The following is a 27896-nucleotide window of genomic DNA, read 5'->3' on the forward strand; positions in this document are numbered from 1 at the left end:
AAGAAAGAAAGAAAGAAAGAAAGAAAGAAAGAAAGAAAGAAAGAAAGAAAGAAAGAAAGAAAGAAAGAAAGAAAGAAGAGAAAAACAGAGTGCTTCAGACACCTGGAAATTTATATTTCAGAAAGCACACATAACTATAGGCAGGCATACATACAGGTCTATTAGCAAAGGAACACAGATCCAAAGAATCCTAGACCTGAAAAGAATCTAAGAGATAAATCTAGTCTGAAATCCCAACTAGCAAAGAATCTAATCAATAACATTCAGTCTCTCCTTAAATATGTCCATTGATGAGGGACTGCCTTCCTATGAGTCCACTCGACCAATTATATGAGCACTCTTTGTTTTCCACAAATTTCAAAAGCACCCTTTCTGAAAACATTTTCAGTCATGGAAATGAGAAAGCACCAAGCCTTAGGGAGGGGGATTGGGCACAAACACTGGAGAACTTCCCTTAGGATTGAGTTAGGAGTATTTGTAAAAGATTAATATGAAAGGAACTGATATATGTAAAATATAACTACAGACTGAACTTTCCAGAGCAACCCAAGTTTACAGAAGTAGGTTTCATTCATCTCTCAAGTTTCTGCAATAAGCAGTATAGAGTGAGCACCCAAAATACCAGATGCATGAGGCAAGGAAAAAGAAAACGAGGAAAACTTAAGCATTTCCAGTATGCTTTGCTTCTAAAACTAGTCGAAATAAGATAGCATTCAGTTCTTTTTGGAGGCAGGTAACTTTAATTTTTTATACTATCATATCATAAACTCTTAGGACTGAAAAACCAATGAAAAACCAATCAGCTACATGCCTCTCATTGGTGACTGCAGGCTCCTGTCAAGAGAGCACATGGTTATACAAAGTCAGTCCTTAGTCCGGCATATCAGTTTAAATCAATTCAGTTCAAATGGGAAACAGTGGACCTCTGCAGGGATGTGACTCACTGAAGGTTCTGGCAAGGGATGCTTGAATTTTCTCTAAGTGGGGCCATGACAACATTTAAAAAAATTGACTGACAAGTTTGTATTAAAATCCCATAGGGTGCAAAACATCAGCCCTCCTTCCCAAAATACATTTACATAATTTGGTAAAGGAAAAACCTTTCTTTTCTTTGAGGCTATTACGCTTACGGAACAGGTCACTGGTTCAAGGCTGACCCAATATTCAGCACTGGCTCTGAGGGTTGAACTTGATTCCTTTCAGCATTTAGGCAGCTCCTCAACATCCTGCACACAATGCCCAGACCCACTGGACCAAACAGACAGAGCCCGCCTCCAACAAGTGCACCCACCAGTGCTGAATGGGATCGAGTAGACGAAGCTCCCTGGAATCTGCTCAGCAGCTCTTCGGTACCAGAGAGGGAAATGGTCTGCATTAAAAATGTTCTCCTTGTCGCCAGCTTTCAGGAAGTCCCTTGAAGTGGAAAAGAATCAGAAGAACGTGCATCACTTAGCAGAGTAAAGGTGGGCCTGGAGCACCCCGACAGCCTTCATCACGTAAAACCAGTGTTCACTTTTAGAACCCCAACTTGCCTTTCTCAGTATACAGGGGGCCTGACTTAACACTGGGCACCCAGATTACTCAAAAATATCTTGCAGAGCTCTGGGAGTCAGAGTTTGAGTGGGTAAAGCTTTGTCTGGCTTTAAAACTCAAACATACATACTGATACCCTTGGGAGAATCAACTTTTTTTTTTTTTTTTTGTTGAGACAGAGTCTCACTCTGTCACCCAGGCTGGAGTGCAGTGGCGCGATCTCGGCTCACTGCAAGCTCCGCCTCCCGGGGAACGTTCCCGCCATTCTCCTGCCTCAGCCTCCCGAGTAGCTGGGACTACAGGTGGCCGCTACCATGCCCGGCTAATTTTTTTGTATTTTTAGTAGAGACGGGGTTTCACCATGTTAGCCAGGATGGTCTCGATCTCCTGACCTTGTGATTCACCCGCCTCTGCCTCCCAAAGTTCTGGGATTACAGGTTTGAGCCACTGCGCCCGGCAGAGAATCAACTTCTTAAGTAGATCTCATTCTTCTTAGAGCAAGTGTAAAGAAGGTAAACTATGCTTCTCAGAAAAAGTGCAAAGGAAGTAAATGTGAGCCCACACTGAGATCTTTACACCCTTCTTCCCTCACCTGCCTCCTCTCTGGACAAACAGGCCTGCTCATGCCCCCTGTGTGCATCCCTGCCCTCTACTGACTCCCTGCCTTCTGCACAGAGAGCTTGTCTATCAGAAAGGCTAGTTGCATTCTTCTTTCCATCTTTTCCTCTCAAAATCACACTCATTTTCAAAGTGCGCCTCATCTACCATCTACCTCATGAATCCACAGAGACACATGCAAGCTGTTGCCACACCCTGGGCCCCCCCAGTCTTTTTAACTTTCATATAGCCTTTTATTTAATTTTTGGCTTGCACAATCATCATATCCCCTCCCCAGACCTCCCAAGATTTCTGAGGACAGGAGATTTGTTCACATGTGTACACTCTTCACAGAACCTTAAGCACACTCAAGTCCCAAGGCATGATTATTGACCTGACATCCCTCCAGAGATTCACATGTGCTCTCCAGGACCTGAAGTGCCTTATCTTAGCTGATACAGTGCAACTCAGGCGGTGGGGGAACAACCGCCTGGTTAGATCACAGTCTGCTGCAGACATTTTTACGGAAGGGAGACCAATCAGGGGATAACGTTTAGGTAGGGAACAGGCCATCAGTTGAAGCAGAAATGGCACCACTTTCAACCCAGCAGTTTGCAGCATAGATTTGGGGGGAAATTTTCATGCTAAGTTATAACTGGTTGGTTTCCTGAACTTGGCACCCAGTTCAGGAAAGCATTCTATAGTTGCAGGGTGTGTCTAACTAGCGTTCCCTTCACCCTTCACCTCTACCAAAGACGGAGTGCCCACTTTTAGAGAAGAGGCCCATGCCATTGAAGATCACCCTCCAGGTTCTTAGATAGCTCTGGAATCTACCTCCCTATAACTTGTATTAGCATGTCTTTATTCCTTTCTAAGGTCTGGAACCTTCCTTTTCCCAATATTATCAGGGCCTAGCTCTTAGCAGGCACTTGGTATATACTTAATGATCACAAGATAAATCTAATCTCATATCCAGATAAGAGCTCCTCCAGTATTAAACACAATTTCCTATATCTTCAAAAATAAAATTTCTCAATTCTTTTAAATTCCTTTGTATGGCCATCTTTATGAGTGCTCTACTTTGTTAATACTGCTATAAAATTTTGTGCTCCTAGAACTGGTAATTGCAGGTCAAAAATGGTCTGACATAGCATAGCTGCCTGCATTTGATCTTGACTCTTACTGACAAAATGACTCTCCAGAAATTAAAAATGTTTAAAAGAAAATTTTTTAAAAAGCACTCTTCTCTCATTCAGAAGGCCAAGGCCAACTTTGGAGTCATATGCAAGATTAAGAAAGTGCAGAGATCCCCTGTGCTATCTAGAATGCTGGACGTCAGGACTTCCAGGCTCATCTTGGTAGACAAGCTCTTCCTTAGGCTGCTGTATTCAGTGATAATGTTTCCTGATCTAAAAGTCATCAGACGTCAGGAATACTGAAATTTTAGCCTTTTCATTTCTTTCGCTAGACATGAAATTCTTCATAAACCTGACTTGGACTGTGTGAGGAAGAGCCTCTGTTGCCTGGCCCATGGCAGGATACATTGCTGCTTTCCACACACAGGTGCAGCCACGGCTGATCAGAAGGTGTTCGCACTCCCAGCAGGTCTGTTCAGTGGTCATTACAGCTAAGAGGTGCCCTGTCTATGCAGCACAGGTTAATGGTGCCACAGGGGGCCTTTCTCAAGAGTCATAGTAGATGAGATGGTAGCTCGGTTAGAAGGTGTGAAGTGGTCCTCAGATGGTGACATTCAGGCTTTGTGGGTGGCTGGCAATAGATCTGGAACGCTGCACATCTGGGTGTCCAGTGCCCTGCTGCCCGGGACAGTGCTGGCACCCAGGCCAGCCAGCAGGAGCCTGCAGTACTTGATCCCCATTAGCCCTGGTGTCAATGTTTTGAAAGGACTGAGTTGCCGGGAAACCCTGGAGGCCTCTGCCAACTACTGGGCAGCGATTCTGGAGGAAACGGGAAGGAGTGACCTGAATTTACAGAATCCCAAAAATGTTCTTCCGGAAGAAAGATCCTTCTGGGTAAGGTGAAAGTCTCCTCCTGGATACTGGGAGCTACTGCAGTGGTGTGTCAGGCTGGTCTAGGTTCTGGGAAGAACTGGGTGACTTTGAGTGAATAATTGAGTCTCTGACCCCCATTTACTCATCTACAAAATGGGAACAATAAAGATGCTGCATTTTACCAGGGTTCTATCAGAATTACATAACACCATATGTGAAAGAGTGTTATGGACACTGAAAACAGGCTCTAACAAATAAATGGGATTCTTAAAGCCAGAGCTTCTTTTGTTCTCAGTGGTTGAAAGGGCAGGGGTAAAGTGGTTACCCTGTAAACTTAGGGCTGTATGCTGTGAAGGCAAACATCACTGGTGATGTGAGAGGTTGTACTGAAGGCACAGAATGTATTGTAACTCTTGGGGGTGACAGCCAAGATTCATTATGATTGACCTACTTCCAAATGCAGGTGGCGGGGGTATGGGATGAAATCTCAGTGTAGGAGACTGATGATAGTACGAGATAATTGCAGGGTAGCAACTTTATATTATCAAGTTCTCTGCCCAACACTTTAAGCTCTGCCTTTCATGCCCTAGTCAAAAGCAAAAACTAAACCAAAAGTCAGAAATGCTAAAAACTTTCTCAGCCTGGCTTAGAGAGTGTATCCAAATAGCTGGATCTTGACAAATACCATTTGACGGGAGGGGATAGGCAGGTAAGATCTTAAGACAATAGATGTCAAGGTGCCTCTACATGAAGCAAGGATAGGAGTTTCTTGAAGACAGAAGATTTCATCCATCCAAACTGTCAATGAGTACCCACTCTGTGGGTCACGTAATGCCACAGAGAATAGAACACATAGTTGTAGGAATTTTTAGCTTCCCAAAGAAATTTTTCATCCATAAAAAAAAAATTATTTTTGAGACAGAGTCTCACTCTGCTGCCCAGGCTAGAGTGCAGTGGTGCGATCTCAGCTCACTACAACCTCCACCTCCTGGGTTCAAGTGATTCTCTCCTACTTCAGTCTCCTGAGTAGCTGGGATTACAGGTGTGCACCACCATGCCTGGCTAATTTTTGTATTTTTAGTAAAGACAGGGTTTTACCATGTTGGCCAGGCTGGTCTTGAACTCCTGACCTCAAGGGATCTGCCTGCCTCGGCCTCCCAAAGTTCTGGGATTACAGGCATGAGCCACTGTGCCCAGCCCATCCATAATTTTTTTTGATCTTCACAGTAACCAAAAGAGATCATTGCTCTCACTTTTCAGGTGGACAGAATGAAGACACCCAAGTGAGATAAGCCAGGTATACCTCCCAGCATCCTTACTGTGGTCCTCTGTCTTTTAAATCTGTCACAATAACACCGTTGTCAGACCAGCAAGGTGGCATGTTTTATTGTTACTGTTTTGCAGCTTTTCTTGTTTCAGTCTCAATACCAGCAGCAGACTTTCTCACTGAGTATTAGAAAAAGAATTCCCTTGTCTCCTCTTGCCTATCTGGATCCTAACAGGAGAAGGTAACATGTATCTCAGCACCTCTGGTACTTCCCAGGAACTTGCTCTCTGGAAAAGCAATTGAGGGGGGTAAAATGCTTAAAAAAGGCTTTAAAAATCAAGTTGCAACTATAATCAAACTTCATAGATGATAAACGTGAGTATCAAGAAGGTCAAAGTCCTGGAACAGAATTCAAAGCCAGTCTCTTAAAATATCTAAACATTGATTGATCTGTCATTTACCAGACTTGGTTTTGTAAGGTTATATGGCGGGTGTCAGGGCCTCATTTAGCAGATGCAAACAGCACTGTCAAGTTCCAAGGAAGCACCGCCTCCTCGGACCCCTGATGAGCCAACCCCTCTCAAATTGGCAGCTACCCTGTGGCTTGGTTATTCACCTCCAGGTACCCTGAAGGTTGGGGGTATAATGTTCTGTGGTAATCTCTGCACTCACACACACACTTGCAAACCACTCTCAAACTTTCCGAATCTTGGGACCCATTTGTCCATGTCTTAACAATCTCTCTTGCTTCAGAGAAAATAAATTGAAAAAACTTATTACCAGACTCAGGAAAGACTTCACAGTCTACCTACTAGCACTGGTGAAACACCAGTTTGATGCGTTGAAGGCCTGTGGCTCTCTGAAGATACAGGGGCTGAGCATCTGGGTACTAGACCCGGAAACTCTCTGCCCACCATCCATCCAGGTCTCTTTGGAAGTCCAAGGAGACACTGTCAAACCTCAGTGTCCCCAGAGGGCCCACTCCTGGGTGTGGAGCTCTGCAGCCCCTCAGGCTAAGCACAGAGGCACAGAGGTTTATTAGTAAAATATAAACAAACAAACAGGACTTGGAACACTGATTTTTGTACAGGCAGGAGGAATTCCTCAGCATAGCTGCAGAACAGCTGAATACCCTGAAGCCATTTGTTACAAGATGAGTGTTTCCTCCCTCTGGCGGCTCCCCTAGCAGCCACACCACCTCCCAGAGTTCTGAAATGACTCATCAGGGCGGGAGAGGACTCCAGGACAGTGGACAGAAGCCAACAAGCGTGAGGAACAAAGGGTGGTGGAAGGCCTAACAGGCAGGTGAAAGCACATGCTGGGGCCCCCATGGTAGAACAGAGAAGAAAAATCTCAATAGGCCTGGAGTGGCCTAAATTATGTTTCTACCAGTAGTGGAATCAAGAAATGAAATAAGCTTCCCTTTGAATGTTCCATTTCAGGAGCTCCCTGGGCCCCTGTAGAAGATCCCTCCTACTTACTGATTGGTGAGTTGCTCAGCCCCAACAAACAGGTTGATTCTGGAGAGGCCCGTGCGAGTGCCGAGGAAGGCAACCTCCACGCCCTTGTCAGAATTCCTGAAACAGAACAGCAGACGTCAGAGGAAGGCCTCTAGACAGTAAGCAGATAATGCACTGCATTTTAAGACTCACAGAATGTTTTACCAAATAGTAGTTTTGAAACTTGAACTTTAAAAGAAGTTATAGAAACACACACACACAAGCACAGATTGCCAACTTGTATCCCTAACAAAAGTTTTCACAGTAATACTGGCAGGAAAAATGAAGAACTTCCTGTCAACAAAAGCAGCATGTGGAAAAAATCTACTTCCAACCATACACACATCTTTATTTCAAGGTTCTGGGTGCGAGTTCAAAGAGATCAGGCTAAGAATGGGAAGGATTAGGGCTTAGGACTAGCTTTTTGCATTAATGCTACCAAGTTTATTCTTGGTCTTGAGATCATTTGTGGAATCTGCCGTTAAAGCAACTGAACCATGGAACCAAGTTTGCAGCATCCCACAGCCTGGAATTCCACGTGGTTGGAATTGGTTTTGACATCCACACAGTTGTGGGGGTACCCACTTATCACTTCTACCAGATCACAGGCCTTGTTCTCACCACTAACCCCAAAGAGATGTGTAAAGAAATGGCTTCTTCTGATAGCTCTGTAGGAGGTTACACATAGGAACTCTAAGAATGGCACTGGCAAGGAAAACTAATATAAAAATTCACTAACTATCATTTTGTTTCAACTTCCAAGGCAAATTTTATATGCTTGAGTGTGTTCTTTAGGAGATTTGCAAGGCATATTTCTCCTGTGCAAAAAGCAAATGGCCTTTCTCCACAAAAACATAATTTTCTTTTCTTTTTTTTTTTTTCTTGAGACAGAGTGGCTCTGTCACCCAGGCTGGAGTACAATGGCGCGATCTCGGCTCACTGCAACCTCCGCTGCCTGGGTTCATGCCATTCTCCTGCCTCAGCCTCCCGAGTAGCTGGGACTACAGGCACCTGCCACCACACCCGGCTAATTTTTTGTATTTTTAGTAGAGATGGGGTTTCACCGTGTTAGCCAGGATGGTCTCGATCTCCTGAACTCATGATCCGCCCACCTTGGCCTCCCAAAGTGCTGGGATTATAGGCATGAGCCACTGCGCCCGGCCCACAAACACCTAATTTTATCCTACAATAAATGTATGAAGAGAAAACCAATTCTTGAGCTTGTTTCTCTGTTCTAAATGCTACTAGCAATTTGATCCAAAGCATTCTCCACATTATCTTCAAAGTAAGGTCATTTGGTTACTTGATCTTTAATGAAAGTCAAAGTGGTGGATGCTACCTTTAAGTATTTAAGGGCTGAATAAAAACCAACACTATGCATTTCTGCTTGTAGCCTACACCAAATTGGAAAGCCAGGCTGTCCAATCAGTTACAGATATGGACTACAAAGCAAGTTACCACTTTGGAAATCTTTAGTATGTGTTAGGAATGAATCAGCAACCTTTGCTCAAGATTTTGAGTTTCATGAGAGCTGAAAAGAAACACTTCCAGGTTCACTAGAGAAAGATTATTTGCCAGCTTCCCGGGAAATAAGATCTATGCCATGAAGGCAAGCAGTCCAAAGACACCCCTAATAATGAAAATGGCAGTCTCTCTGGGGCTCCAGTTTTGCATATTAAACAGCCTACCTGACATCTCCATATGGGAGACTTTCAGCCATTTTAAGCTCATGATGTCTAGAAGAGAGACTGGCCATGCCCAGCCCTAAACCTGATCCTCCCCTAGTGTCTCTTGTGTTAGCAAATAGCACCATCTGCCCGATAGCTCATGATATAAACCTGGGAATGATCCTTGATGGCTCAACCTCCCTGCCCTCACAAGACAAACCCATCATCAAGTCCTAGGGACCTTGCCTCTGAAGCAAGCCACAAGTAGACCTCTTCTCTCTGTGCCCACTGCTCTGGTCCAAGTCACAAATCCCTGGGAAAACTGTAGGAACCTTTACTATTGTTCTTACTCCATTACCCTCGGTTCTCCACACAGAAATAGAGAGATCTTTTTGTAAAATGTATTTCTGATCATTTTCTTCCCCTTCTTAAAATCCTTCAGTGATCTTCCAGTGCTCTGAGTACAAAATCCAAAATCCTTAAGCTGACTCCCAAGGTCCTGAGCCATGCGGCCCCTCTGCATCCTCATCCTCTGACATCTTCCAGTCGATCCCCTATATGTCAGCTGTGTCCACCTTCTTTAAATTCTGCCAATGTGCCAAATACTTTCTCATCTCAGGGCCTTTGTATGTGCTGTTCCTAGAATGCTGCCTGAACCTTGAACTAGTTCCCATCTTCCTTCTCCGCTTTAGATCTGTTACACTTTATGTGTCTTTACTTTTCCTTCAAAGCAGTTATGATTCTTAATAATACAGCACACTATATACCACAGGTGCCACGATGTTAAGGGCTCTATCTGTGTGGTTTCTCTCTATTTCCCCAACACCTCGCTCAGAGTCTGGCACATAACGACACACAGTCAAGACTTGATGAGTGAACGAATGAAAATGAAAACAGAATGAATGTCAGGATGGAAGGGAAGATACAATGAGGGAATGAAATACTGAATCGGAAAATGGAGAGAAACAGGATGGAAGGGAAGATAAAATGAGGAAATGAACTAAGGAAGAACAGGAAAGTGGAGAGAAATGAATCATGTAACACATGAAGATATAAGAGAAAAGGAATGGTTCTTCCTTTTCTTTTTAATCTTTAATAATCTACTTAAATTAACAATAGTAAAGAAATAATAATAATAAGCTGCTAAAGCAGTTCTCATCCTAGTCTTTGATATCAACTACCACGGCCTTGCCCACAGCCCTTCCACCCTCCACTTTAGAAATAAAACCACAGGGTTATATCTGACACCCTATGAAATCAAGCTCTCACTTCTCCGTCCCACTCACAACCTAACCTGGCCCAGATCCCAAGCTCCCTCAAGACTGCAAAGTAGAGAGAGCTGTGGCGAGGCAGGAAACGAAGTTCCCTTCTGCCTCCCTCTCTCTCGGAAGTGTCACCCTACCTCAGCGTACCAAATTTCATGTAACGTTAAAACTCAAACAAATTATATGTCAAAGCCAGGAGCTTGCCATCCAAGCCCAAGCCACTAATCTGCTCTAGCTCTTGTGGTTTGGAGCTTGGGGGAAAATTAAAGAACTTTAACACCAGGCTCCTAAAACAGTTTAGTTCTTTAAACCATAACCATATTTCGGAGTGTTGGTGAGGAAATGGCCATGAAAGGAGGACACGTGCAACCACTTACTCAGATTTGTTGAGGGCCAGGCTGGTCCAATAAGCTTCAATGGGGGCACTCACCACGGCATCAAAAAGGACTTCTTGGATCAATTCTTTATCACCTGTTGGGAGGGACAGACGAGAGGATGCTTTAGCAGGGCTGGAAGAGGGGCATGAGAGACACTCATGGGCTCATTGTGCGGTGTCTGCAGGCTACTTTCTCATGAGGCGTGTTGCTTTATGAGTTAAGTTCCCACCAGTTGAAAATACGAGGCCGGGCGCGGTGGCTCAAGCCTGTAATCCCAGCACTTTGGGAGGCCGAGACGGGCGGATCACGAGGTCAGGAGATCGAGACCATCCCCGTCTCTACTAAAAAATACAAAAATCTAGCCGGGCGTGGTGGCGGGCGCCTGTAGTCCCAGCTACTCGGGAGGCTGAGGCAGGAGAATGGCGTGAACCCGGGAGGCGGAGCTTGCAGTGAGCTGAGATCTGGCCACTGCACTCCAGCTCGGGCGACAGAGCGAGACTCCGTCTCAAAAGAAAAAAAAAAAAAAAAGAAAATACGAAACAGTTCTGACACCCGGTACGCCTGCAACACAGGAGCCTCCAAAGCATTTGGGCAAGAAGGTAGTCAACTGAGAGGCTTGAGTGTCTCACACTTCCGTTTCCTGCTTTCTCACCCCATCTTGTGCTTCCTGCCTTGGACAGCAGGCTGAGTCCCAGATTTGGAGGCCACAGGCCAGTACTCCTTGAACACTTGGCTGTGATCATCCCCATCTCTGTCTTCTCCTAAAACTGAAATTATTGAGCACCCTGAAATTCTCAGCCTGTTGTCACATGGGAAAGAGATACCATAGCTTAATAACCACTGGGATTCTTATTTTGTGATTCCTTCTATTTAAGAACTGTTTCATTTTATTTTTATTTATTTGTTTATTTTTTTGAGACAGGGTCTCACTCTGTCGCCCAGACTGGAGTGCAGTAGTACGCTCTCGGCTCACCACAACCTCCGCCTCCCAGGCTCAAGCCAGCCTCCTACCTCAGCCTCCCAAGTAGCTGGGATTACAGGCACAGGCCACTATCACCTGGCTAATTTTTGTATTTGTAGTAGAGATGGGGTTTTACCATGTTGGCCAGGTTAGTCTCAAACTCCTGACCTCAAATGATCTGCCTGAATCGGCCTCCCAAAGTGGTGGGATTATAGGCATGAGCCAACGCGCCCGGCCAAGAATCATTTCATTTTAAAGGAGAATGTCTGTTCCCATCCAAAGAGACTCTTGGTAGAGCTCTGTGGAAGAGGCCAAGGAATGAGAGCATATGGTAAGTCTAGGAGAGGCATCCTAGAACTCTCAAATCACTCTGCAGAGGAGGACAACTAATTATCACATGAGACAGGCCAGTCCTCACCCTGACTGGGGGCAAAAAAAAAAAAAAAGAGCTTTGCGGAAAAGCAAAAGCTAGAAATAACTTGTCATCAGTAAGACAATGAATATATTACGTTATGTAGTGGAATTCTATATAGTAATGCAAATAAATGCATTAAAGCTAAATGATCAACACAAATTTCAAAAATATAATGGGTGAAAATATAAGTTGTAGTACATATATATTTTATGCACATATTGTACATATTATATATAGTAATTCATATAATATACCATACATATAAAGTTTAATATATATTTTAAAATAAAATTGATGCTACATATTGTTTATAGATACCTACATATGTAGGAATAGCATTAAATTATTGAGACTAATGAACAAATACAGAAGGTCATTCTCTTTGGGAGGAAAATGAGGCTGAGCAAGGACCCAGGGACTTCAACCTTATCTGTAATGTCTCATTTCTTAAAAAGCACCTGGAGTAAGTATGGCAAAATATTAAGACTGCGTGAAGCTGGATGGTGACTACAAATGTATTATTTATATTGTCTCTATACTTTTGTTTTTTAAATATGTCCTAAAAAAGTCAAAGACAATGACATATTGGGCTCATAGGATATCCATCTGATCCTTTCTCCACCAGCACATATCCCGAAAAGTAAATCCATTCTATGGAGATGTCGTTTAGTAGTTGGATAATCTCCTTACACTTCTCATAGGATTACATATGTAAAGCACTTTTCATGTCATTGAATACATAATGCTTGTTAGATGTAGGGGCAGATATCATGATCAGTTTTGGTGGCTCTCCCCCTGCCCAAACTGTAGCTACTGGAGTTATCCTGTGAGAGTATAGGGTCTGCTCCTGCTTTTGAGGGGCATCCTGGGCTGCTGCTGCTCTTTCTGTCTCTTTTGCACCAGCTGAGAGATTTCTTACTCACTGAGCTCCCCTAGAAGGGGATGCTTGGTAGGTAGGACACTCAGCATGTACCACACTGAGAGGCTATGTGACCCTGTCGTGACCCCATTCTTGGGAGAACCAGGAGACCTAGATACAGCCTTGAATGAGACACATCCTACTTCCAGCCTTGGTTTCTCATTTGCAAAATAAGGGAGATGAGGAAATATTTACAGTCCCTTCCAGTTCTAACATTTCCATCCTATTCAGCTGCTTGACTAAATGGTTCAGAAGGGGACAAAGCCCAGTGCAAACAATTAAACCAGGATTGGGGATTCTGTGCAATTTTTCATAATCCACATTCTTTCTCCTGTTCCTACAGGAAGCAGATGTTTGATTGGATTTCATGTGACTGATAATCTCTGCCAAAGCAAAGCTTCCCTTAAAAACTGAGGCCAAAAAATAGTTTTGAGTTCATTCTCCACCATTACCCCTGAAAACACAACACACTTTTGAAGGCATACTCACACTGGAGCAGAGGTTCTTTGCCTTTGAGGTAGAGCTTAATCGCTTCCAACTGAGACAGATGGCGGTGCTCAGGGTGTAAGTCAGTGTTGCAGTAGGACCTAAGAACATGACATGGCCCAAAAGAAGAGCATGTCAATATTTACAGCATCTGCTTCCTTTGCCTTGGAACCAGGAAAACTGGGCAAGGGAGCACAAACCATGCAGAATCAAAGAGGGCAACGAAGGATGCCATAGTCAAGGAGGGATGGTTTAATTCTTACCATTCATCTGCCAAGGATACATCAGGATGTTCTAAGTCATGCAGGCCTAGGGGTCAAGGAGAAGGGCTTCATGAGTAAGCACCACTCCCCTGATCCTCCTGTGCGCTTCAGATATTCTAGGGTAGGGCTGTGGGGTGGGTTAAGGGTAGACATCAACCCTAAGGGACCTGCCTTGGAGCAGGGACTCTGAGCAAAATAAACGAGTTCCCTTCCAGGCAGGACTCTCTCCCCATCTCCACCTCACTCAGCCAGCACTGCCACCTTCCCTGGCTGTTCATCTCAGGAAAACCTTAACCCCTTGAAGACAGAGGATACACAAATGAGTCTGGAGGGAGAAGCTTAACAGGACTGTTAGAAACACTCACTCTGGTGCTCCATTTAGTCTGAGTTGGGAACCGGGCTAGGCCACTGACCTCCTGTGTGATGTCATCAGGTTACTTTACTTCTCTGAATGTCAGTTTCTTCATGTGAAAAGCAGGAATAATAGTCCCTAATTGATGTGTGGTTGTGAGGGTGAAACTATAGGTTGAACAATATGAAGTCATCAATACTCAACTGTTTTTGAGTGGCAAAGATTGCTAGTTGTTACACGATCCTAAGTGAAAATGGTCATCCTCTGGGAAGGAAACTAGGGGAGCTGGTGCTTGCAGGGAATCTGGGAGCTTTTAGAGAAGGTTCCAGACCAACCTGTCTCTGCAAGGATAATTGTTTCTTTGCACTTTTAAGTGGCTTGATCTTAATGGGTTATCAGCAGACATACACTTCTGAATGATGACCTCAGGAACTCCCATGATGCTTATAGCCTGTTTTGGGAAGTTAGTTTCTTAAATGACAGATAGCATCTTACTACACTCAGGACTCCAGTTTCCTTCTCAAATACAAATCTATAAAAGAAGTAGCAAAACACTAGACCTATCACACAATTCTGCTTGATTTTACAGAAAACAGAGAATACATTAGAATGAACACCACTGCATATAATCCAAGTGGGCATATCCAGGCTCCAACACCTATAGGCTGAATGACCTTGGGGATGCCATGTCAGCTCTTTGAGTTATATCTACCATGAGATACAAATAATACTGCATCACTCACAAGTGCCAGAAAACAGTTAAATGGAATAGGGATTAGTCCCTAGTGCAATCCATCCATCTGTGCAGCCTTTCTTCTTTTTTTCCTTTCCCAACCAAATAACTTTCCTTCCTTCCTTTTGCCCTCCTCCCATTCCTTCCTTTCTTCTATAATTTTACTGAGCATCTGCTATATGCCAGGTATGATTCTAGGCCCTGAGAATATAGCAGTGAATAAAACAAGACAAAAAATCACTGCCTTCATTGTATTTAATTTCTAGTGGCAGAAAAGAGATAGTAAATTATATTAAAATTTAACTTGAGAGCATATCAGATGGTGGCGAGGGCTAAAAAGGAAAAAGGAACATGCAACAAGAACAGGGAGAACCAAGAGATAAGGAAGGAGAGAGAGAGAGAGAGAAAGAGAGAGAGATGGAGAGAGGGAGAGAGAGAGAGAGAAAGAGACCATTGTAACTATGGAGGTCAGGAAAGGCTTCACTGAGAAAGTGACCTGAATGAGGCAAGGAAGAGTCATGTAGGTGACAGGGAGGGTGCTCATAGCAGAAGGAATAACAAGTGCAAAGTCCCTGAGAAGCGACTGTACCTTCCCAGAAAACTGGGTAAGGGTGTCAAGCCTGTTTTTCCAGCTGCAGTTCCCATCCTCCCAACCTCATTCACAAAATCCTCTCTGGCTATATTTCACAGGACCTATAAATGAAACTCAGAAAAGATGAGATCTATCAGGAAGATCTTTTTGACTGCTTCTTCTCTGGGTTCCTAGGGCACCAAGGAAATTTAATTGTTCTCTTATTCTTTCACCTCTGATGTTGGTCCTTCTGATAAAAATCACACCTACTGATGATTTGAACTGCTGACAATAATGACATAAGCTCTAATTTGTTGAACAATTATCATGTGCAATACATATAAAAGATACAAAGTGGCCAGGTGCAGTGGCTTACGTCTGTAACCCCAGCACTTTGGGAGGCCGAGGAGGGTGGATCACGAGGTCAGGAGTTCGAGACCAGCCTAACCACCATGGTGAAACCCTGTCTCTACTAAAAATACAAAAATTAGCCAGGAGTGGTGGCACGCGTCTGTAATCCCAGCTACTCAGGGGGCTGAGGCAGGAGAATCACTTGAACCCAGGAGGTGGCGGAGGTTGCAGTGAGCCGAGATCACACCATTGCACTCGAGTCTGAGCGACAGAGCAAGACTCCATCTCAACAACAACAACAACAACAACAATAAAAGACATGAAGTGTTGAAAAAGATTAAACGATTCATAAAAGAAACAATTTCAGCAGGTAGAACTATAGCCCATACCTTCAATCTCGGTAATGACTTTTTATATTTTTGACCAAAATCTACCTATTTGCCATCTTTGTAATCTCTGGCATTGGCAAAGCATGTGGAAAATTCCTACATTCTGTAGGGAGTTATTCCTTATTGAAGATCCTATAGAAGTGTGGTTGCCAACCCCAAGGAACTCCTTCCCTCTCCAAGAACAGAATAATCACACTATGGCTCCTGGAGATGACAAGACCCTCTACTAGTTGGCCCAAGGGGAAGCAGCTTTCTTAAGTTCTATTACTCAGCAAAGCTGGCAGGATTGTCAGTCTTTTTATTTACAGAGGACCAACACAGAGAGGAAGATATGACCTCATTTGTGTGGATAAGCAGCTACTCTCCCCCTTGCTGAGGATTTGAGCTAATTTCTTGCATAGTGGTTACAGTTAGCTCTGAAATTCTATGTGACCGCTTAGCCTCACAGCTGTGGAACATACAGGAAGAAGATAGTGACTGAAAAAGAATCCAAAAGACAATGCAAAACAACTGTGTGTATCTGTGTCTCCATGCATGCATGTGTGTGTATATGTGTGAGAGAGAGAGAGACAGAGAGAGAGGAAGGGAGGGACAGGCCCATGTATTGAAGATTGACCAAGGGAACAGACCCATGAGAGGCAATTAATCCCTTAATAACCTCTCCTTCTATTGTTCTGATCATAAGTTGTTTCTTCAGTTTGACCTCACATGGCTTAGACACGAATGTTCTGGCTTAATGGGCAGTGATGTCCACAGAACCAACATGGCCCATAGAGCCAGAAAATTCTAGAAGTGAAAACATGGTCCCGAGAACACATCCTGGAGAGTGCCTTGCCCAAGTCAGAGTTGCCTGTGTTCTCTGGTATGTCTCTGGGAAGAGAGACCACACGGTTAGCTCTTTGGTAAGCATACTCTGGGTCCTGCCCAGCTCACAGTGAGCCCCTCTAATTTCCTTTCTGCCCCCATACAATCTCACAATCACTTGGAAAGCACAAACCAACATCCCTGAAACAACACGGCAGGGATCATCAGCAGTAAACCAGAGGCTATCTAGGAGTTTGGTGTCTCAGGGAACATTCACCTGCTTCCTCATGCCCTGTGGCATCACCTGAGAGCGCTGTGGATGGCCCAGCTTCTGGAAGCTCACCACATGCATGTGTAATCAGTTCTGACCAATTAAAACTTGGCTTATAATTGACCTTCCTATACCTGATTGTCCTCCCTATGGATATCCAGAAAGACTACTGTTCTGGGCCAACTCTTTCTCTGTGGACATGCAAAACCTAATGACCTGCAGGTGAGTCACTCAAGGCAACTCAGGGAGTGGGGCCCTTCAGAAACGATGTCTACCACCCTGTGAGCTCCTAATACTGGGACAGGTAACCTCTCTGAACTACTGGGTAGCTGGGAGAAGAAAAGGACAGCATGTGTGACAGCAATTTTAAAATTTAAAGAGCTATCACAACTGCTCCTGTTTGCTGAGAGTTTACTGTGCCTCTGTGCTTTATGAAGACAAGAGGGTCTGGGAACTTCAAGGTGCTACTTATTCCCTCTGACCTATGTAAATCATTTAAATGATCACATTTCTCACGGCAGTCAGGGCTGCCGTGAAACACAAGTGAAATATGTGGCTCAACTGAGTAGGAGAGACTAAGGCTCTCATGTCTCTGTTTTCATGGTTTCCCCTGGGCATGAGTTATTTCATAAATTTGTATTTCTCCCAAGTACCGATTTTTATGTATGAGAAGAATATAGTTGAGGGATGATTCCTATTTACTTATATTCTGCTTTCATCCACAAAGCTGTTAACTATGAGTAACTCACAGTCAATAGCATTGTGGATGAAAGCAGAATATAAGTAAATTAAATCACAACCCTGAATGAGAATTCCTGCCATTTTGAATTCTAGGCACAACAGGGAAGAAGAAAGGTATTAAGAATACCAAGTAGGCATTTGTTGTGAGTGGAATGTCCAAGGGACTGGTCAGAGGTGTGGACAGATGAACAAGTTCTTCAGCTAACTCAATAGCTGGCTCCCGAGCTTTCTTCCCACACCAAAGGATAAGATGAGCCAGGCAGCATCTTACCTTCTTCGATGGTTACATTCCCTCGGAAGAAATATTTCCCATGACCTCTGGAGAGCGCCACACCTAAACTGTGCAGAGAGACAAAGCAGATCTTGAAATCCCTGGCATCAGCTCGAATAGACTTGTGGGCTAACATTTTTTAATTTTTCATTTTTCACATTTCCATTTTATAATCTGTAAACAACTTTTCCAACCGTTTACTTTCAAAACCCCACTGATTATCACTGCTGTTGGTTTTTCTTAGGTTCAATCAGCTGCTTCAAAGTAATTTCTGATTGGAAATGCCAGCAGCAATTGGCTACTCTTTGTGTTTTCAGAGTTGTGGCAAACTGCTCGCCCTTCCAGCAAGCCCTTCTCTCAGATGCCCTCCCAAGGACTATGCGCCCTGCTCTTTATACACCCTTGCCCTGCATTCAGCCAGAGATGGGTCTCTCCATCCCCTAGAGTTTGGGACTCAGGAAATTGACCCCTTCTCAAGGGTAAAAACAAAAACTTCCTCTACCACATGAGTGTAACCGCATTGGTGTTGCAGGCTTCTTTGCCCAATCCTCTCCCTAGTCTAACAGGTTTTTCACACTCACTGGTTTGATGTAAGATCCATTCTGTTTTTGTCTAAAGCAAGAGACTATGTTTTAAAAACATAGTCTCTTACTTTAGAAAGACTACTTGGCAAACCCACTTAGCAGCTCATGTGTTCCTTGTTTGCTCCTGGTTCCACATGGAATCCACCCATGATCCTTGGCAGTTTAGGACAATAATGCTAGAATTTATTTTTCAGATTATTTTATAGTCAGTAAACTCCTTCTCTCCTTAGCTCTGAGATACCAGTTCAGGAACATGAAGCAGGCCTACTGAAATAAATTTTTACAAAATGAATTACAACACTAAGTTAATAGTAGTGGGAAACTTCAGAATGCTACATACACATCTGAAAGCAGGCAATGAGGCAAAGCCATTTTTCAGGACTGTTACAAAGAGAAACAACAGGATTCAAAAGTAGACAAGCACACAAGGACAGTTCAGAGAAATGGAAACAGAGGCACAACATGTAGGGATGGATATGCCAACTCCAGGTTTGAAGGATTGTTTTTTTTTGGTCATGGAAATAAAAGGTGAAATGGAACTCACAAAGCAGCAAGTTCAATGGTTAAGGACCCTGGTAACCCTCTGCACTTGTCTTCACCCTTAGCGGGAACCCCCCAAAGCATATTTGCTTGACAATGAGATGCAAAGCCACGGCAGATTGAGTGAGTTCTCCTAGGTGAGCCTGAACCATCTCCCCCCCTTCTGGAAAACAAAAGCAGCCTGGGAAAAGCCCCTTCCTCACTCTTTCCAGCCTTTTGGCAGGGTGTTTGGTTATCTTCAGATGATGAGCTCTGAGAGTGTCAGCAGGTTTTGTACAAACACAACTGATGGGTCTGATGGAATGTCCATGTATTATGGTCAGCTCTACCTGAAAGGAGTACCCTTGATGTCTGTATAATAGTAGTCATTTGTCATCACCAAAACCCGTTTCTAGATTGAAAAAAAAAAAAAAAGTCGTAGAGAAAAGAAAACATGGTTAGTCTGCTAAGTGAAGGCTTCAGAAATAAATAAAAATAAATGGACACACTATGATCAGGTTAACAGTACTACATGAATCTTGTTTGAGATAAGTAAAGACAAGAGAAAAATGATCTCAGCGAAAGATATTTATTCCAGATATAGCTTTCAAAGCTAATTTTTCACAGTGGTTTGTTTTAAATTAAGCGGCAAAAAATGTTTGAGAAAAATGTACCCCTTTGTCCACTGTCTTCTTCACCTCCATGGAAAACTTCCCCGTCTTTCGATTCACCATAGCATTTCTCAACTAAAATGATAAAAGAAAAGTGTGTTAGTTCCTCCCTGGTTTATCATGTAATCTGGACACCTTGCATCCTCAGCGTGCAGTGGCGCCTTATACCTCGAAAACAGAGCTGAAGAAAAAACACCCAATTGCTCGTGTACAATGGGAGACAGGCTAACAACAATAAATAAGGGACCTTCATCTTCAATTTGGGGAGCTCGTGTAAACTTCAGGACAATAACAAAAGAGCCTCAACAATACTGATGAATCCCGGTAGTCAGAGAGTGAACTCCTGGAGACCTGCTAACATGCAGAGCAAGAATGTCTCTGGGGACAAGGTACGTTTTCAAAAAGGGTACTGATTTGTCATGGAGAAATCACTTTTCCAAACATAATCGAGTTAAAGATGTTTTCCTACACAGTAGTTAAAAAAAAAAAAAAAAAAAAAAAAAAAAAAAAAAAGGCCAAGCATTTGGAAGACAGGGGTTAGCCTTTCCTAAGATGAATCATCTTTAAATGGTCTCTGAGAAATCTGGGTCAATTAATGACCTTGCTGATGAGGCAGTGAACAGGAGCGACCCTGTATCTGATTTTTGGAGGTCCTGTTTAGGAGCAGTGAGCCTGGCTCTCCTCCCCCACCCCCGGCTGACCTCATCTAATTACATGTGGCCCTTCCATGAGTTCAGAGGAGGACAGCAGACACGGTGATGAAAGATGTGCCGTCATGGGCACCAAGGCAAGACGACAGAGAAGGCCAGTTAATGGAATAGGAGCAAACGCTGACATGCCACAGCCTGTCAGGAAAGGTTCTCTCCCCACCCCTCTCTTGTCTTTTTCATCTTTTCCCCTTTTCTCCTTTGAGGAGCCTGAGTAAGATCTGGCCGATAGAAAACTGCAACACTAGCAAGCAATCTAAATTTGATTCGAGGCTGTGTAGATTTGGGTTTGCAATCTCATCTTCAGTGTGAGTGAGTAAAGGCATAATTTTTAGCTGGAGGCATGTATAAAATAAAACATATATTTTACTCTAGATTTTTTTTAACAACACATAATGGGCATTTCTGGAAATATTTTCCCATTTTAACTTTTGTGGTTTTGGACATGGAGAGCTGGTCCTAATTAAGTCTACTTTCTAACTTTTAAGAACGGCTCGATTTATCTTTAACATGGTTTTCATTTTTCCTCTTTCTGGTGCCTGCCTAAAGCCATTTGGGACCTTCTCCTCTCACATTCTCCAGGCAAACTAGAGATGAGGTAAGCCTCTCTGTGTCTCCATGCCACCCCGCCCCCAACTCCCAGTAGCACAGAACAATCAGCATGGGGGTCTGGGAGTGTCCAAGGCCAGGGTCACTGGTGCCTCCTTTAGTCTTGCTCTTTTCTGAAATCATAATGAAAACAAGTTATACTTATTGAACCTACTTGTGAGGCAGGATGGCACTGTAGTTAAGGAATGGACTCTGGAGCCAAAGCTTTACGATCTTGGCTATCTCAATCACTTACCATCTCTGTGACTCAGTTTTCTCTTCTGAAAAATGGAACTAATGCCAGCACCCATCTCATTAAGTTGCAGTGAAGACTGATGAGTCAATATTTAGAAGAGTGCCTGGTGCCTCCTAAGCACTCAATACATGTTAGCTATCCTCCATCATCATCAACGCCATAGTCAACAGCATCTTTATCATCGCTATCCTCATTACCATCTTCCTCATTTTCACTTAGTGTCAGGCATCTTTCAGTAGCTTAAGGCATCAGGATTCGGACTTGAGTTTGCTTGACGCAGATGCCCAAGCTCAATGTTTACCTTTCCAAGGTAAACTTTTAGACTTTGAACCATGTAAGAAATACCTCTTACTCTGATGATGCCGCTATCTCCCATTTTACTAGACTTTGTTGCTATGTTGCTCAGGAACCACTAAATGGATTTTGTGACCTCTCTTCCAACTCCCCATGTTGAAAATTGCTGCTCTTAACTGCCTATAGGTTTGCATAGACCAAAACGGAGACAGCCCCAGGTAAAGAGGTAAATCACGGTATCAATGTTCAAGTTTTGCCACTGACACAAGCCAGCTGTCCCGTGACCTCTCTGTGGCTCACTTTCTTCCTGTTTCATTCATTCTGTCTAAAGTGTTCATGAGTGAGGACTCCCAGACCCGAGGGATCCTGTCAGGTGCTATAAAAACGGAGGTCATCAGATTCCTATGAAATTCAGATACTACTGAGAGATACTACTTACTGAGCTCTTACTGAGCTCTTACTGTGTGTCAGGCACAGATTTTAAAACCCTCAAACTTACCAGCTGAGGTGCCGTTATTATCCCCATTTTACAGGTGGAGAAATAGACACAGATAAGAAGTTTGCCCAGGGTAACGAGGCCTCTGCCTCTTGAGCCCATGCTCTTAACCTCTGCTTCCCAAATCAGAAGAGAAAGCACTTGGACAAAATTAAATATGTTATAGCCTTAATATAAAAATCATATATTATTTCTGAGCTTTTAAAAAAACCAAATAAAATGTTTTAAAAATTGACCATGTCATAGTCTGAGGTCCTAACTTCCTGGCGGACTCTTCTACAAGCTTTAAGTACTATGATCTAGGGTTGACGGGAAGGTGGTTTTCTCCTCCTTGCCAGAGGAGGAAAGGGAGTTTGATGATTTACTAGACTGTCTTGTGAGAATACAGCATTGTGAGGCTGGAGCATTCTAGAAATGTCACTTTTTTATCTTAGGAGGCTATGGCTTGAGAAAAGGAGCAACTTGCCCAGAATCACAGTCAGTGGCACCCCTAGGTTGTAAGACGGCAGAGGAGTCCTAAACACAGGCCAAAGTGATGGGGAAGAGCAATGCAATCTGTCCCCACCTAGGGCAGGGAAGGTGTGATGTTCACTGCTTTGAACTTGCCACTGCCTGGATTTACGACAGTGAACAACTGGAAAAATGCAAACGGCCTGGCAGAGGAAAATTTCCAAACAAGTTTTGATGTGCCCATATGTTAGCATATTATGTAGTCATTAAAAACCCCATGTGCAGCTGTTCCACTTAACACATAGAGAAAGGCAAATTAAAACATCAGTGGCATACCTTGATTTTTCCATATCAGATATCAAGCATCTGCAAGTGTGATAATGCAGTGGACATTAAAGCAGCTTGTACCACAGTGTACTCAATAAAATAAGAGGTAAAATCTCCTCAGGCTGAAAATACTCATCTGGCAACAATGATAGCCTCTCCGCTCTCTGAGAACCACCCTTTCCCCTGGGCCCTGCACTGTCCAGTTCAGATGTGCTTCTCCAGAGCCCCTGGTGAATCTGTCTCTCTTCTGCAGTGCTGAAGCTGTAGCTGCTTGGATAACCACTCAAAGCACCCACTTTCCTGCCAACCTCAATACAGCTGGAAGCCATGCTTCCTGTTTCATTGTTAGCCTGCTACTCTGACCAGCCATGTTACAGCTCATTAAAGAAGCTTTCTCCAGAGATTCACTGGCCACCTTAAGTTGTGTGTATGATTATGGAATGATAGCTCATGCTCCTAATGGTTGCTCATTGTCCACATCAGAACATAAGCCTCACCTTTTCTGGTGCACAGGCAGCCTGCATTTCTAAGCCCCTAATGACGTGCAACCACGGACAAGCTGGTGGATTAAAGAGGAAGGGAGACACAGTGGATAAACAGGTCTGTCATTCCCAAGCAAGCATTGAACCAGCGTAGGAAAACAGACTTGGGCATGGAGAACCTGTACAACATTCTCTCTCTCTCCCTCCTCCCCTGGGTTTGTAGCAGGTAGGTTTGGAGCAGGTGGGGGAGTGTTGTGATTAGTTTGGGTGGCCAGAGCTCAAGCATGAGCTGGAGAGACACTCTGGGAAGGGTATAAAAAAGAATCAAATAAATGGACTAAGGTCTCAGAAATATGCCCCAGTAAAAAGGCTTTTTTGCCTTATACGGCTTCGGGCAAAAAAGACTCCGGAGAAATTTTCCATCAGAGTCATCATGGGTATGAAGCAATGTAGTTGCCTACAGGGTAGTAGGGGAAAAAAGGTTCATACCACAACAGAAGGGATTGTAGTTAGATTCAAAATAGAATCTGTGAGGCAGTATTCAAACAATACCATGCAGACAAACATCTGTTTAGCAGCTACTATGTGCAAGGCACTTCCCATCTTTTCTGCACCCTGAAAGGAAGATAACGCATATACTATGCGTCACTGAAATAGAGTCTTCAAGGACTCCTGGACTCAAGGAATTAAGGGCTGTCTCCATGCAATATCCAAGTGTCAAGAGCACGGCTCTGCGGGCCAGGCTGCCTGAGTTGGAATCCACACTCTATGTCTTTAGGCCATTACATCCATTCTCTACCTCAGTTTCTCTATCTGTAAAATGGAGAAAACAAAAACACCCATTTCATAGGTTTACTGTGAGAAATAAATAAGTCCACTCGTGTATATATCACTTAGAATGGTACTGGTATATAGGCAGAGCTAATATATGGTAGTTATTATTTATATGAATTTTTTCTATGAATAGATATAATCACATTCAATGTGGAAAGCTTGGGAATGACTGAAAGTTAATAGGAACAAAACAAAAAAATCATCCTTAATTCCTTGTGCCATCTCTGAAAATGTATAACCAAAGGATAAACGCTATTTTTAAGATAAGTTTCCCTTCCCAGAGGGGATCTACACGGGCGATTCAGACTGCGCTATGCATGTCTCAAAATCCTCTGCTGGCACATGGGTACCCCAAAGATCTGCCCTATTTATTGTATTCCTGACCTGATGCCTAACTCATCCTGCAGAATGGGACAGAAGTCCTGCTCATAGTCCTCTAAATAATTTCAAATTGTTGTCTTTTTTTCTTTTAATTTTAGCCAGTCTATTTTATAGGCATTTTAACAGTATATATGAACTTACTTCATTTTTGGAAGTATGCAGGTTATAACTGTGGTTATTAAATTCAGGAGCCTACTTCCTAGAGAAGTAGAACTCACCTTCCAATAAGTTCTCTGCATCCGGGCAGACTCCACTGCTTCTTCCTCAGTGAGCTGTGCTTACATGGTATTTCCTAGATTTCAACCTAAACCCTGTCCTCTGCTACTCAGGTGCAAACCCTAAGGCCCAGCACATGGACATGTGAGATTTTGTGCAGACTTCACAATGATGCTTTCTGTAGATTGCAGAATTCTCCAATTAGTGACGTGCAAATCCCCAGGAGAAAAATGGTGGTTTGAGTTTTCCCAAGTCAAATATGTTGATAGAGAAGAAATGCACCATACTCCAAGGTGAAAGAAACTCAAACCAAAGAGATAACCAGAGACCAATTTGTGTGGAACAAAAGCACTGGACTCGCTTGAAACACAGGAACTCTGAAGTTGGACAGACAGAGTGCAGTCCTGGGAGTCAGGTGGAGGTGAAGAACACGCATGTGAGTCTGCGAATCCCATGCCTGCGGCTCCAACAAGAAAGGAAAGTAGGATGAGGAGATACAAGGTGTTCCCAAACTGTGATTACTAAAGGAGACATTCACTCACTGAAAATTAGCTGGGGCACAGGTGATGACTGGAGTAAGCTGAGTCATACATCTCTTCAAGTAGCATGCAAAAAGGGAGATGATTCAGTGAGGCCACAAACAAGCAAACAAACAAAAATAAATCAACAGCTAAAGTGAAGAAGGAAGAGGAAGGGCAACAATGGAAAGTCCCCTCCAAAGATTTATAGCAACTGTAAATCCATAGGACATTCATACATGACAGGGTCCCCTGAGGACTGATGAGGTCAGAATACTACTAATAAGGGATACCACTTGTAGAATGCTCACTGTGTCCCCAGAATGGTGCAAGTACTTTTCTGTTTTTCAATCTATTAATCCATTTAATCCTCAGAACAGCTCTATGAGGTCGGGACAACTGTCCTCACACTCATTTTCTTGGGGAAAAATAAAACAAAGAACACCAAATAAAACGGAAGTCTAGAGAGGCATAATCACCCACCCAAGCCAAACATCTGGCAAGCAGCAAAGGTGGGATTTGAACCTGGCAGGAGTCTAATACCTGAGTGGCACTCCTCACAATTGCGCTAAGCCAGGGTGGGCACATTAGGTGCAGGACAATCCTGAACTGACTGGATCCTTGTGACAGTGTTTAAGCAGCAAGAAGATAGAAAACTTGACCATGCTATTGAGCTGACACTATGTCAGCCCATTGGCTTGCAGGGAAAAGGGTATGGAGGACAAAGGAGCTTTTATCAAATGGTAAAGTTATTTTGTCTAAACTGGGGTTTAAGTAGTAGACTTAGTGCAGAGGAAGAAGAAAAGAGGTTACATTTCTAAAACAGGTATGGCTCTCGCATTTTACGGGCAAGGATGAAAATGAGAGATTTATGCTGGTTGAGCTGGTGACAAAGTGCAGAGGGTGTGGAAAGAAGGAAAGCTGCAGTGGAAGCACCGTGATGCTGGCCTCATGTTCTGGAAGGCATGAGAACCCAGTCTGGGATTTCAAACGGTTCTCCTCAACATCCCTTTGGAGAGCAGGATGCAGTGAGAGATGGAAACAATGCTAACTCAACAGTGGAACTTAAGAAAGGACCCCAGATGAATCTGGGGGTGGGTAGGGCAGAGAAACGTGGCCTCGGTACAGAGACACCCTAAGAAAAAGTGAAGAGTAGGGACCCACATGGAAACACCTGGGAAGTTACGATTTAATTAAGGAGAGTCCACCTGGATTCACACAAAGGCAGCCGTGTCTAACAAATCTGATTTATTGAGGAAGTACCAAGAAGACTTGACAGGGTTAAGTCATGGGCATAAGGAGAGCTTTTGATAGAGCACGATAGGCTGAATCTATGTGGGAAAAAGCATGGGGTGCAAACGCAGCAAGGCCAGAGCAGAATGAAAGGCTGGGAAGGTACAGGAAATGGGCAGCCTACCAAGAAGGAGGAAAGTGAGCCTGCAGAGCCCTGGGCTGCACTCTGGAAACAAGGGCTGTGCCCATGAGGTTCTGACAGGTGAATTCTTGCTGCACAGGAACCTGCCTGCTTGGCCTGCAGGCACTGACTGCACTGGGAAGAGCCTGCTATTGCCCAGCCAGATTCCACTGAAGATGTCAGGGGCCATCCGCTGCGCTGGGAAGGAGGCTGGAGTCATCAGCTGCAGAGGGGACCGGCGTCCGCCCGGGGATGGTTTTAGTAGACTGCACAAGCAGCTGGGGTGGCGGGCCTGTCTGCAACTGGTCCGACTGACCGGCCGGAGAGTTATAAAACTCCACACATGGTACAAAGGCCCATTGTCTCCACGTCCCTCTGGTGGCCAGGTGTCCCTTCAGTGGGCCTCTTGGCCAACTCCTGGGATCGCCCCAGGTACAGAAGTGGGTACAATGCAGCTCCTTCTCCACGAGGCCTGAAAACAAATCACTTACCACGTCATCTCGGTCTTCCCACTCCACCTCAGAGAGGTCAACGCTACTATAGTTAGGTTTCCTTCGCTTTTTTCCTTCTTCATACTAGCAAGGGGAAGAAAAAAAAGAAAAGAAAAGAAAAACGAAAGTCCGTGAAGTCTTCAGCCAGGGCAATCTTTTATCTTCCCAAGTCATGTTTCACGGACAGGGCTTGGGAGTGGACCCATGTGGGTGAGAAGCCCAGCAGGGTGACAGTCCTAGGGACTTTTAATGACAGGAAAGTCAAGGTCAGATGCCTCTAAACATTTGCTCCAAGTTGGGAGAGTAGAAAAGTTAACTCTTTGCTTGATATGAATTTACCCTGTAGACTTCTTGGTTTCCAAAACAAAGTGCAGAGGGTGTGGAAAGAAGGAAAGGAGATGCAAAGGAAAATCTGTCCCCTTCTTGAATGGTGTGTGTGTGTGTGCGTGTGTGTGTGTGTGTGCGTGTACACATATATGGTATACATGTAAACGATGTAAATTCTATAAATGATAGCAGACTAGTTAGCAGTTGGATTTGTCTTCTCATTGAATGGTGTGTGTGTGTGTGTGTATTCCAAAGCTGCTAAAACTCAATCCATGATACGAGAAAGGGTTTCTTACTTACATTTACCAAAAATCTAGTCATATCCCCCTATAGTTTATAATTCTCCCTCCTCTACCTTTTGTCTCAAACCTACCCGTACTCCTTAGCTAGGAAGCAAAAGCACTGATCTCCACAGCTGAGGCTGGGCTCAGCATGCTGCTGGCATTTTGCAGACACACAGAACCATCTATTTGTTGTCACACTGGCCACAGCAGTACTGAACTAAGCACGGCTCTTTTACCTGGAGTAGACGAGGGTATTGGGAATCACAGCCAGATTTAATGGCTGTTAGGGCATTTCTCCGGAAAAGCTGATGAGTGC

General features: G+C 43.9%; 1 protein-coding gene across 1 annotated transcript in view; it reads right to left on the minus strand.

The window, feature by feature from the left end:
* Positions 1-27896, minus strand: part of CACNA2D3 (calcium channel, voltage-dependent, alpha 2/delta subunit 3) — a gene marked incomplete at its 5' end in the record, with an annotated part of 947927 nt that overhangs the window by 176418 nt on the left and 743613 nt on the right. Inside the window, 9 exons of the mRNA XM_011947304.1 lie at positions 1292-1413; positions 6888-6983; positions 10215-10308; positions 12999-13096; positions 13259-13304; positions 17742-17809; positions 19195-19256; positions 19519-19590; positions 26970-27053. Of these exons, the coding sequence (XP_011802694.1) occupies positions 1292-1413; positions 6888-6983; positions 10215-10308; positions 12999-13096; positions 13259-13304; positions 17742-17809; positions 19195-19256; positions 19519-19590; positions 26970-27053 (742 nt within the window). The remainder of the gene's footprint in view (positions 1-1291; positions 1414-6887; positions 6984-10214; positions 10309-12998; positions 13097-13258; positions 13305-17741; positions 17810-19194; positions 19257-19518; positions 19591-26969; positions 27054-27896) is intronic.

Source organism: Colobus angolensis, unplaced genomic scaffold (genome assembly GCF_000951035.1).
Source record: "Colobus angolensis palliatus isolate OR3802 unplaced genomic scaffold, Cang.pa_1.0 Scaffold26, whole genome shotgun sequence".
In the NCBI taxonomy this organism is placed as follows: Eukaryota; Metazoa; Chordata; class Mammalia; order Primates; family Cercopithecidae; genus Colobus; species Colobus angolensis.